The sequence below is a fragment of the Vanellus vanellus genome, assembly GCF_965231255.1.
Source record: "Vanellus vanellus genome assembly, chromosome: 1".
Classification (NCBI taxonomy): Eukaryota; Metazoa; Chordata; class Aves; order Charadriiformes; family Charadriidae; genus Vanellus; species Vanellus vanellus.
This window is the reverse complement of record NC_138905.1, coordinates 196,259,666-196,273,215: the sequence shown is the minus strand read 5'-3', so window position 1 is coordinate 196,273,215 and position 13,550 is coordinate 196,259,666. Positions and strand designations below refer to the sequence as shown.

Here is a 13,550-nt window from a genome sequence, read left to right as displayed (position 1 = left end):
TGCACACAAATTTAATTGTCCTTCCATTTTTAACTTCAAATGGTGCAATCCTTTAGGCATTTTATTGTCACTTGGGAACAAAGGATTACAAAGCACCTGATGAGTAATTAAGTACAGTCCTATTTAGAGTGTTGAAATTAGTTTTGATTTTTGAATTTCCTACTCTACCTGGAAAGCTATTCCAGAACCTTAATTCCGTAGTGGTGACTGTCACTTCTCAATCTAAGTGTATTCCTGGTGAGTTTGCACTCAGTTTCTCTCATGCCAATTCTTCTATTTAACTTAAATCCTTTTTCTGGAGTTTACATCCTGAAAATACATGTCTAATAGCTGTTGTATACCCTCTCAGTACTAGTTTGACCGGTCTGTATCAGCCAAACTCTTTTTTTCTGCAACAGTCAATCACTGTGGATCTCTGTAGTGGCACTTCCTTCTTCTCAAATATAACAGTGTACACAGTATTCCATAACGAACCCTACCAACGCCATCTCTAATGCCATTAATACTTGACTCTTGCAGGAGCTATTTCTTCAGAAAAGTTTGGAATCACAGTTGCCTTTTCCATAGCAATGTTGTATTGGTAACTGAATAGTTACCCAGTAGCTGATGTATGCAGGTCCTTCTCTTCAGTCCTTTCCAGCTGATGAATGCCAATTATAATGGGAATCTCTGTATTAGTCACTGGATGCACAGCTTTTCACTATTAAATGTAATATACAGGTCTGTCATAATTCCTTCCTATAATCATCCTTCTGTGCAGCAGTCGTACCTTGTGACTTTGTCATCAGCAAATTTCACCACAATGTTTTTACTTTTTCATCTGAGATCTGTATTAATATTTTAAAAGAGATAACTCCCACGGTAGTTTTCCGTAGTCTGATGTTTTGTTTTTTTTTTTTTTAAATATTTGATGTCTCCTTCTTAGCCAGTGTCTTTTCCTACTTTCTATTAGTTTCCATGTTCTCCTGACTAAATTACGGAATTTTACTACATTGGCCCTTATTTTCTTGGAGCAATAAGTATTTAAAAAGCTCTTTTAGCAAAGGTATTTTGTAATCTATCTTGTTCCATTCCATTACTATTCTTTACTGCAAAATAAGTCCTGAAATCTTGCTTACTGGCTTGTAGTTGTCTAAGCTGAAGACTTGTAGTTGTCCAGATCCCCTTTTCCCCTTTCTTGTAAAGAAAAAGCATGTGTTGGTATTCTTCAGTTGTACGTTGCTATCTCCACTTACCTGTTTGGCAAAAGTACTTGCTACTAGACCAGTAATTTTGTAGACTGTTTCTTTCAAAATTGGCTCAGAGTCAGTTCATTCCCATGATTTTAATACATTAAAATCTTTCTTCTGCTTTAGTTAGGGTATCTGAATTTCCACAACCACATTTCCATTAGCTTTACTGTCTTTAGGTTTGTGTTCAGCATTGTTGACCTTAATGAAAATCGAGGTTCCGTGTACTCTAACTTCACCGTGTAGTGGACCCTCTTCTTTTTTATTGCCCTCTTTTCATTTACATAATAATGGAACCTCATGCTATTTTGCTGACCGTACGTTACAAGGGCAACAATCTGCTTGAGCGGCAGTCCAGTCCTACTCTTCCCTTCAGTTGAGAAGTGTTGTCTTTGTGTGGATGAGGTTTAAAGAGACAAGCAAGCAGAAAATTCATTAGGATCATTCTGTGGATCAGATGTCCTTCTCTGCCAAATATAGGCAGTACTAAGTAGATACGGTGGGTTTTTTTACTTCCTGACCCAGCAGATGCTAAGTGCATTTTATGCAGCTCATAAATCCAGTTTCTACTTCCTGCGTGACAAAGCAGGGCTCGTATCTATTCGATAAGATGTATTTAAGGCACTTAGGAGAAAGAGAAGAAGGAAGTGGCTTCGGCATTTATGGCTGTTAAAAGGAGAAAACAATACTCCTTATAATGGATTATTCTGCTCTGTATTTTTAAAAGTGTCTTCTGTTCTATCTGTATCTGTTAATACTTGTACACATGAAGTTTTACACTACTGTTAGTTCAAACGTAAATAATCTTATAAAGAGTTTTTTATGCGTACATGCGTACACATGCATTTGTGCCCATGTGATAAATATGTAGATATTTTACACCTGACTATCAAACAATCGGTAATAAGTTATGTGATCGTTATTGAAGTTAATATTGTTGAATGACATTGTGTTTGGAATAAGCAGAAGGGCAGAGTTTCATCTAAGTACATTGTAAAAAATTTTCCATAACATCTAAACTGCTATATCAGAACCATAAAAAAAAAAAAAAAAAGTGTTTCTAATTTATACACAGGCCAGCTAAATTTTATAATCAAGACAAGTGTTCCGATGAAAATAAAGTAGTTTGAAAATAAATTAAAAAATCAGTTTGAGTGCAAGCTTTTTGTCATTGTTGCTCTAAAAAATATAACCAAAAAGATGAATATGGAAGTTATTCACAACTCACAGTAACTTTCCACTAGGCATAGCAAATTATTCTCATTTAATGAAGTTGTTGTGTCTGTTTCACTGAAGTAATTAATAAAGGTACACTTTTCTCGGTTACAAGATGTTGTAGAGTCCATTCCAATCTGGAAATGTTCCAAACTCAACAGATTTCACTTGCTCGTGTCTATAAAGCTGTGTTTATTTTGTTCTTAACATTTTCCAGAAAAAAATACAGAACTCTACCTTTTGTGGGGATGGGGGACTTATCTAAAGAATGAACAATAACGTTTTTTTTTTTTCATTCGTGTATAAATAAATTTGTATTCAATGTAATGATATGTGTGTAAAAATGTGTATAATACAAATTTTAAACAAAAGATAAAGCAAACAAGGTCTAGCAGTTTTCTTTTGAAAGCAAGCTTAATATTTGCGGACAGCAATAAAAAGACTAAATTTTACAGTAATCCTAAAGCATAAACGATTGCATTTTTCTCTTCCAGTAGTCTCACAGATCATACAGATATGCAGTTGATAGGTTATAATTTTTAATGTCGTTTTTGCTGGCAGTATTCTACTGTTTGATTACTGTGTGAGTAGTGGGCTGTAATTTCTAAATGTCACTGAGCTTGCATAATGCAACTTTGGGTTCCATCTTCCAAGCCTTTATATATGCCAAACAGCTGGTGAAAGCAAAATGTTTTGTATGTAGAATGAGATTCTAAGGTGTTAAATACTAAGATTTGTGGCCTTTCTAACACTTACGTTTGTCTTGTAAAACCTCATGATCATAATTTTAGGAATAAAAAAAAATCAAACTAAGTTATAAATATTGTTCATAATCTCTGTTTCACTGCAGAGACACCAACTGTATTTCCAGAAAATATCAAAGATAAAGAAACACCGACACCAGTTGAAGATATTCAGCTGGAAAGCTCTATTCCTCATACAGATTCTGGAATTGGAGATGAACAGATGCCCAATATTTTGAATGGGACAGACTTGGAGACCAGCACAGGCCCTGATGCTATGAGCGAGCTGTTGTCTACTTTGTCTTCGGAAGTGAAGAAATCTCAGGAGAGCTTAACAGAAAGCCCCAGTGAAATCTTGAAACCCGCATCATCGATATCCAGTATCAGCCAAAGTAAAGGCATCAATGTTAAGGAAATACTGAAAAGTCTTGTGGCAGCCCCTGTTGAAATTGCAGAATGTGGTCCGGATCCGATCCCGTACCCAGATCCTGCACTGAAGAGAGAAGCTCATGCTATTCTTCCCATGCAGTTTCACTCATTTGACAGGTATATGGCTGGATTCATTATTTTATATCGGTGTTATTCAGAAATTTGAAGGATTTTTTTTTTAACATAGTTGTTCTTCTATTCGTTTGTATTAGACTATATTAAAAAGCAGCTGCATTGCTTCTCCTTTTCTGTTACCAAAACAGACTGTATAGTATAGACAAAAGTAATTCACCTTGTTTTTCTCTGTCAGCAGTGAATAAAACTCTACGAGGTACTTGGAAAACAAGCCTGTTGTAAAGAAACATTTTTGCAATAAAATCTTTTTTCCTTTAAAACAGCATTTTAGTGAGGAGGAGGAGGAGGGGTAATATCTGCTGATATAGAACAGACTGACTGCAGAATTTCACTCGAATATTCTTTCAAAGGCTTAAATCTTAATTGGATCCATCGTTGCACTGTTTTCTGGTACTGAAATGCTTCGACCATGGCAAATTGTTTGCATGGTCATGGTGGAAACCAGTTTCCTTTTAGGTCCTCAGAAAGCAAATAAGCTCAAAATTTAGTGTTTAAAAATAAACTGCTGAACATTTCCACAGAGTCCTTTGTTTCCTTTTAGGCTTTAGCTTTTAAGCTTCTAAGGAATATAGTTTTATTTCATTGCACATTCCACCTCAGTTATCCTGAACATAGAAGTTGTGATAAGATGTGCAATCAACAACATCCTTTCAGAAGAAGCGTAACCTTGTTCCGTTGTGGGTTCAGTCTTAACCTCTGCAAAGAGCTAACTCTTATGCCTCTTGATGTGGTTACATTTTCCACTATGACAGGATACCTGCCGTTGATCCATAAAAATGTTTTAAAATGTTTAAAAATGTTTTAAAAAAGTAAAAAGTGGAATCAAGACTTAACTCAAAGGTACGATAAATCGTGTCTCAAAATTTTAACAAAGTTGTAGGAATCTGTTAGTTCATCATGCAGGTACAAGAATTAAAATTCTGGAGGAAGGAAAAAATAAGAAAATGGCTGTGTTGTGATTTATGAGAACAATCCATCTGCATTTACAGAAAACCTGCAAAAAATGTCACAAATCTCTTCATTAAAGTCCGAAGAAAAACAACATGCGATCAATGTTTTCAGTGTAATGTAAACAGTAGTAAAGTGCAAGAAGATACATGAGAATTATAGAATAAAAGTGAAGAAGCATTTTTTCGTTAGGAATTCCATAGAAAAGCTGGTGCCTTTTTGTCTGTGTGTATATATATTAGTACTGAGGCTACTTTTCCGAAATAATTCAATAAAAATTCAGATAGCATCTATTGTAACAAAGAAGATTGGATCGAGATTGGAAAAGTTAAATGTGTTTTAGAAGCAATTAATATATCCCTTTCTCATACTATTTTAGGTCGTAAGGCTATTTCAGAGAAAAGCTCATTTAGCAGCTGTTTCATTAAAAGGATATTTTTTTATTCACCAATCTGCATGTTTTGATTTTAGAGCGATTTCAGTGTGAAGCGAAAAATATTTTTTTCCCTATGTGGTTAGAAATTTTTCTTTAATCCTCTGTGAGGAACCATCATATTCCAGAATGCATTCCTGTACGTTAAGCAATACAGAAATTTGTGGTGCATGTGGAACTAATAGTACCTAACTGTAACAAGCAAAAGGTTACTTTAGTTGAACCTCTTCAGCTAAATTTCTGCCTTGGTCAATTAAGAAAAATACTTCGTTCAGAGGGTTATTATTAATTTACAAAATGCCGGACACGTAAATTAAAATGGAGCATATCACCTCATGATGTTAGAGGGAACTTAACATCAAGATGATTGAAGAGATGAGTTTTATTCTGCGTTTCTAAATTATGGTGTTGTAAGAAAGCATTAAAAACTCTTAACAGGCTACAGTAGGTTGGCCATAACCTCTATTTAGTGTGAGCACCTCCATTAAATTCTTCTTGCAACAATGTGACTGCTTATGCGTTTTGAACATCATTATTAGTAGTTCCTAACAAAGAATTACGGAATTATTTGAGAGGTGCTTCATGTCTACAGCTTACAGAATTTGGTAGGCTTTTCATACTTAATAAGTTTGCTTATGAGCCAAGAAGGTTTAGTCGTTTGGGTTTTCCCTATCCAGTTACTCTGCTGACCAAGTTGTGATTCCATGATTTACTGTACAAAGTGTACAGCTATGTTTGTAGCTTGGTAGCATATGTTCTATCATGTTAACCCTTGGCATTGTTCACTTCTTCAGCAAAAATAGTGGTAATGGTTGAAGTTTAGGCAAAAGAAGACCCATTTGTATCGATTTTGTTGGCACATTTTGTTCTCTTCAATAGATCATCCTGCTATCTGATTTTGGTGAGTGAGGTAGGTCGTGCTTTTTAATACAACCAAAAATGGCAGGTCCCAGATCGGGGAGTGTTAAATTCTTACCTACAACTAAACGAGTGTTATTGAACTGTGGGCATCTCGCTAAAACAGGACCTCAAACGGCTGGTTGCGCCTCATGGCTGCATTACTGAATGATGGCCACTGTTCAGGCAAACACTTCTCTCTGCGCTTTGCTCATGTTTATAAAGTACTTAACTTGACCACTGTGCCAATCTTTGGAGGCAAAAGATGGGTGACAATGTCGATTTTCTTTTTAAAATTACAAAGGAGAAGCAGATTGAGATCTTGACCCTGTAACTTTTCATGGGGGCTGAAACTAAGGTTAGGAGGGGAAAAAAGCTTGAATAATATATTGAAAGAATATTAGAATTAATTAAAATATCGAGGAAGCAACATGAATTTTAGCTTGTGGTGTTTATGTATATTTTGCGTTGCCTATAGTATCCCACTTACAGTTGAAACAGTGAAAAAAATGACGTGATTGTTTTTCTGTGCTTGCTCATGGAAATATAATTGTGTTTACCGATATAAACTAACAATTAAATAATATGCACTGCATATTCTTTAAAAGTTAACGCTGTACCCGTGGGCTATATTTCTGTTGCTGTAGTTTATGCAGCTTTTGGTACTTCACTGAGCAATGTGGCTATTGGTCACGTTTAGCCTCTCTAGTGAGAATCATGAGCAATGGAGTGTATTGTTTCGTCAGGTTTTATGTGTTTCAGTTTTTATAAAATATACAGGGTGATTCCATGTTTATAAGTAAATTGAAGTCAGAGAAACGTATTTTTCACTTTAATCAAAAGATAGTCCTAGTCCTTGTGAGGCTAGACTTTTTTTATTGCATTTTTTGCATTTGGATGGCTGAGTGCCTTGTAAAAGAAGAGTTGAGGTATTAAGTTATTAGCAGAAAAATTACAGTATCTTTGTTGTTGAAAAGATATTTCTTTAACTATAATCACTGCTCTTACATGCGGGTAAATGCCATATAAAGCAAACTCCTGGAAATAGAATTGACATTAAGAATTCTATTTTATCATTTAATATGATGTGTTTTGCTCTGCATGTTCTTTTAACGGTATATTGCTAATATGTTCACGTATGTTGTGTAATAGGCTACGGTGTGCTCTTCCGTAGAATTTGTGCAGTTATAAATGAAATATAAAAGCAGAAAACGTGTCCAACACGTTTCATCAAATAGGACTTGTGTGGTAGTTAATGTATGCAGCAGTTCAAGTACTATCGAATGTAAATGATGAGGTGATATTGATGAAAGGAGGGGATTGAGGTCTCGGGGGGCGCTGATGACGGATTGAACAGAAGCGGCCTTGCACCGCACGTAACTCAAGTCTGTCGTCTTCACCGCTCAAAGCCGTAATGGGAGGTGGCAGTCTGAAATGAGTTGCCACGGCAAAGAGTATTATTTTTGAAATGCTTTCACACAAATCACTAGGCCCTGCATACAACTTAGTTTCATGCTTTAATGTCATCAGGAGGCACAAATTGGTGTGTCTAATTGTTTGCCACCTGCCAGCAAAATGAGCTGCCAGCCAGCCAGACGGGTTTGATTGTCTGTCAGCTCTTCAATAGATTGAGAGTGACAACATCAAAAATTTCGCTTCAAACTCTGAAGCTTTGAGCAGCTTTTCAGAGACCTCTTCCCCACAAGTGCTTCTGGACAACTGCATTTTTCAATTAGTTTTCAATATATGGCTGCCTTCTGCCTCATCTGTCTTAAGGTAGCTGTAATTACATTATGAGCTGTATAAACAGATTTCTGGGACACTGGAGCCTGGATCCTCAAAGTTATGACATGTCTTTTAACGTCAGACTGAATTCCTTGAAAACGGCATCCAGGATGACATTTTTAGAAGCAAACACAAAGGGTTATTTCACCTAGATTTGCAACTAATGGAGCATAACTCACCAATAATTCCTTTTTGCCTTCTCATCTTTTGTCTGACAAAAATCAGTCCCTGGTATTGATTTTTAGGGTTTGGGGATTTCTTGTTTCTGTTTTTTTGTCAATTTGCATTCGTCCCACTAGACACAACCTAGACCATTCACGTTTGTGAATTTATTTGTGATTCTACCCAGTACTGCATTCTGAAGCTTACATTTGTTCCACACTGCTTTTTTCTAGTGGAGAATTTTAGAGGGGTGCTGCTATTGAAATTGAGAGAGCTTTTGGGTTGGTGTCTCATTTATTATTTTTTCAAAGTGAGGTAATTTACATATATTTTCTGTACTATAACAGATTTATTTCAGTAGGAAGCATGCTTGCATAAGCAGAAAATCTTGAGTTCCTGGAAATGTGAAGATCAGTTATTTTTGCTGCTGTTAAACACCTTATTCCCTTTTAATCCATTATCATTTCATAAATGGGAATACTGTGGGTTTGCATAGTTTAAATGCTCAATGAAGTCTTTACAAGCATATTTTGAAATATTTTGAAGGACACATTTTTGAAGTATTTTAGTCTTGGTTTGTTTTTTGTGCCTGTCCCCCCCCCCCCAAGGTCCTTGGCAGTGGTTTTAGAGGTATTTATGTGCTAGAAAAGGTGGACATCCTGTGAAATCTAATCAGGGCTGATACATGTCTTGCCAGTTAGTACAGAGAAAGAAGGTCTTCAAAAAATATGTTTAGATGAAAATCTATGGTTTATGTATGTAGGCTATATTTAGGAGGACTACTCAGAGGCTCTATGTGTTTTACTAGAGTAAACTTTTTTTTTACTGATTGACAGAATGGGAAAAAGACAGAAACTGTGAGAGAAGATGCACTGAAAGTTCAACTAGGGAGGTTTAATATTTATCTGTGGTATTATTGCCCACCTTTGGGAGATCATTGATAGACACTGGTCTAGGAGATTATATTCCTGTTATAGTTCTTAGCTTCTCCAAAAGATGATTGGTGAAAAACAGATTTGATTTTCCTGAAAACTTAATAAAGTTGAGTTATGAATAAATACGGGTTTGTTTTCTCCCAACAAAAGATTACTTTATAAAGTTAATAATGAAAAATAATTGGAAGAAAGAGAGCACCTTTCCCGTTAATCAAGAAGGGACAGTTACAGATGCTGTCAGCACGTAGTCATCACGTCCCCCATTAGTTTGCGTATCACAGTAGTCTGTGAACATGTGAATGAAAAAGCTATTCAGTAATGTGGGAATTAAGTGACTCATCTGGAGGTCCTCTTCACTCTCAATAGTCTTCCTGATCTTTGCATGGGGGAGATTGTGGAAGGAAAGGAAAGACTTGAGAACTCCTCTGTCTAGAATCTTTTCTAAGGTGGCAGTTAAAATATACTCCAGAGAAAAGGAGGTATAGTTTCAGATCCTTTTACAGAGAAAAGGGAATTGAAGTTGCATTGTCTGTATTCCTAGAGAGTGTCTTAGCCGCTTATTTACTAAATAAAATGGAGAACAACGTGGAAAGCGCACCTCCATCTCAACAGTTCATTTAGAACAATTTCAGCCCAAATTTACTAGTAGGTTCAAGTCAACCAAAGTTGGGTCTGTTAACCCTCTTTATTTTTTTTTATCAAGCTGTAATCATATTCATCTTGTCTGTCATTCAGCAATCTGTACACTGGTAGCTCTTTCAAAACTCTTCTTGGAATCATAGAATCCTAGAATTGTTTTGGTTAGAAGAGATCTTTAAGAGCATCGAGTCCAACTGTTAACCTAGCACCACCAAGTTACCACTAAACCATGTCCCTCAGCACCACATCTACACGTGTTTTAAATACCTCCAGAGATGGTGACTCAGCCACTTCCCTGGGCAGCCTGTTCCAATGCTTGACAACCACTTCAGTGTAGAATTTCCTAATATCCAATCTAAACCTCCCCTAGAGCAACTTGAGGCCATTTCCTCTTGTCCTATTGCTTGTTACTTGGGAGAAGAGACCGGCCCCGGCCTTGCTACAACCTCCTTTCAGGTAGTTGTAGAGAGCGATAAGGTCTCCCCTGAGCCTCCTTTTCTCCAAGCTAAACAGCCCCACTTCCCACAGACCTAAGACGTGCTCTAGATCCCTCACCAGCTTTGTTGCTGTCCTCTGGACACACTCCTGCACCTCAATATCCCTCCTGTAGTGAGGGGCCCAAAACCGAACACAGTACTCGAGGTGGGGCCTCACCAGTGCTGAGTACAGGGGGACAATCATTCCCGTAGTCCTACTGGCCACGCTATTTCTATTACAAGCCAGGATGCTATTGGCCTTCTTGGCCACCTGAGCACACTGCTGGCTCGTATTCAGCCGTCTGTCAACCAACACTCCCAGGTGCTTTTCTGCTGGGAAGCTTTCCAGCCGCTTTTCCCCAAGCCTGTAGCACTGAATGGCATTGTTTTGAGCTGAGTGCAGGACCCAGAATTTGGCCTTGTTGAATCTCGTACCATTGGCTTCGACCCATCGATCCAGCCTGTCCAGATCCCTCTGTAGAGCCTTCTTACCCTCAAGCAGATCAACAGATACTCAGTGCATGGAACCATAGCTATATCTCAACTGAAGTTTTCTGTATGTTTTATCAGCAGAAACCAGCATCTCTCTAGTCCTTAAAATGATTCACTGGATATAAAGCTGAAAATTGTACTGGATTTTTGTCTTACTTTTTTTTGCCCCAATAGGCTGCTGTAAAATCGCTATTACAGCTGTTTTGATTTTCACAAGACTGTGGCTTTTTAGCTCTTGATTTTTGGGGGATTTTTTTGCATTGTAGTTACAGGATTAGGTTCATCACTCATCCTCAGTCTGTAGGTCATACTGATTGTTTCTTTTTTTTTTTCTTTATTCAATAATATTTCTGGCATTTAATATATGACATTTTCAATTATACTGTATTCACATACTTCAAACTCATTAGATTTCCAGTATTTCCAATTTCTCTGTTCAGTCAAGACCATTCATCTTTCACGATAGTTAGCTTTTTAATCTCTTGCAGTTTTTCCTTGTTTCTTGTCAGTATTTTAGATCACTTTAGATGCTTCAGCTAACTTATCCTGAATGCAGAGGAGATATTAGTGACTGGGAATAAATGTTCACCTTCCTGCTTTATCTGAGTGAAGATCATGATCTTCATGTCCTTGTCCTAAAGTCATACCTGAGATGATTTGCTTTCTTCTATTTAGAAACAAGCGATTTGTGTTTAGTAGATTAGGATCATTTTACGTACTTTAAAGTTTGGATGTTTTGGTGAATGTATGGCATCAAATGGTTGAAAGAATCCATAATAACTGGGCATTCAGCACAATGGTTTCATTTGCATGAAAATATAATTTTAAAGATTATATACTTCTGTGAGCTTTCCATATCCTTTCAGTATACCTCACATTTTATGAATCCAGTTTTTCTTCTCCGTGACTGCTGCCTCTGAGTTATATCTTTCCTCCTTGATTTCAGATGAATCATGTCTTAATGCAGTCAGTCTAATAGAAGGTTGTCTAAAGTAGGATTCAAAATGTGTTGTTAGTACATGCTACCGATTGCTTGCTAGAGACTCAAATCACTGTCTGGGGCTGAAATCAGAAAGAACATCGAGTAATCAGCAACATACATGTTTCATAAGGGACTGGATATGTCCATAGGTATGGAGAATATGAATAACCTTCAGAGAAGAAATACGAAGACTTTTCAGAGATTAAATTAATCTAACTATAGGAGAAGGTGATATGTAATATAGCAGACAAATTGTCCCCCGTTTTCTACTGTGATTTCTTCTGAAACATCTGGGAGAAGTTGCTGTTTGACAGAGTACTTCTGTAAAATATTTGCCTGAAATCTGTACTGCTTTTTGAAGAGCATTTCTTGAAAATCCTCGTGCTTTCTGCTGCTGTGGGGGAGGAAGGGAGGATCAAGAATATTAATTCAGCCTTAAGAGGTTTCACATATCCCAGAAGAATGTAAAGTGATTCTAATTTGATTGCTGCTGCTCAGATAGGTAACACAAGACATGCAGTATTAGAAGCTTATCTCTGACCTCTTGATTGACCAGAGTGATTATGTTGGAAGGCCTTTAGATTTTAAAATGGAGAAAGAGGTACAGAATGTGGATCAGACCAAGAGAGAGAAAATGTAGTGCTGCATAACCTGATTTGTCTGTCACCAGCACTGGGTAGCTAAATTTTTAAGGAAAGTTGATTTGAGAATTTTTTTTTTCTTTTCCATTTTCTCTTTTTGCAGTTCAACGCATTGATGGTATTATTTTCTATCTAAATAATTCACATGAATTGCTAAAACCCAGAAGAATCCTGTAGCCATTTGCTGAGGTTGTTTAATGAAACAGCAATGCACAAGTGGTGTGGATGTTCAAACACCACCACTCATCTTAAACATGATGTGAATTACGATGACTTTAGGCTTAGATTTACTATTTGAAAAGGACACCCATTGAGCAACAAAATAGTTATTAGTGGCCACAATTCTTTTTAGAATTGTAAACTACCTGATGAACAGAGAAATAAAATCAGCTGCTGAAGCCAATTATTACTAAGCTTTTGTTGGCTAAATCTTTGAGGATCATTTGGGAGCATGATGATGTGATTCAGAAAAATGCGGACCACTTTGAAACATTTTGGAAGTCTGAAATATGTTGTATAAAACAAGGCCTAAAATGAAATGATGAAAATGTATATAACCTTTTATTCTAGTCTGTAGATTTCTCTTCCTCCATGAAAGAAATACCTGAATGTCCTGTTGGAGTGGTTTGATAGGTTAAAAGGAGTTTTTTTAATTGAGAGTGGTCAGTCATCCTCTTTCACCTTTCTTGTTCTGCCTTTCCTCTGATTGTTTTGTACATTTTTGACCACTATGTTGTGTTGTTTGTATAGTTTTTCAGTCTCCTTCATCTGGATGTCACTCTGTATTCACTCGCTGCGTTTTGTTTTATCAGTAGGAATGAGACATTTTGACAAGGTCACCATGTATGACATGTTGGAAAGCTGCATTTTCTTTCAGTCTGGGATGATAATGTCTCGCTGATTTTGTCTGTTCTTATGGTAGAGGCGTTTCTTTTGATGTTTCTTGATAATTTGTAATTTAATAACACCTGACCTGCCTTAATGTCCTGATTCAGACCTACAAAAGAATGTCAACCATATGTAGAGCATTAGTATTTGTGGGATCTGGGCAGGATTGTCCTTGCTCCCTGTGGGAGCTGATTTTCAGCCTTAAACTACAGTCTTAAGAAAAGAATCTTTGCCTTTATAGGCGGCCAGTTCATTATGTCTGAGGAGTAAAGTTTACATATGTGGACTTTGCTTTGGAAAGTTAGGTGATCTTTTGGATGCTCTGAAAGACCTCTGAGCTGTCTGAAGATCAGGAGGAAGACTTTGAATTTAGCTTCATCTTCTTTGGAAAAGTATCAGGAAAGTAGGAAATACTTTTGCAACAATTCTGTCAGCAATTTAGTAGATACCAATACCAGACAGTATAGGAGGGAACAATTATTTTACTTAGAATAAAACCCAAAACAAAACAGATTTCACTC

At 36.8% G+C, this 13,550-nt stretch overlaps 1 protein-coding gene across 4 annotated transcripts in view; it reads left to right on the top strand.

The window, feature by feature from the left end:
• The window catches only part of NBEA (neurobeachin), a gene marked incomplete at its 5' end in the record, with an annotated part of 525,299 nt that overhangs the window by 208,157 nt on the left and 303,592 nt on the right, over positions 1–13,550 (top strand). For all 4 annotated transcript variants that reach the window (XM_082492157.1, XM_082492158.1, XM_082492156.1 and 1 more), the window contains one exon: positions 3,295–3,733. In XM_082492157.1, coding sequence (XP_082348283.1) covers positions 3,295–3,733 — 439 coding nt within the window. The remainder of the gene's footprint in view (positions 1–3,294; positions 3,734–13,550) is intronic.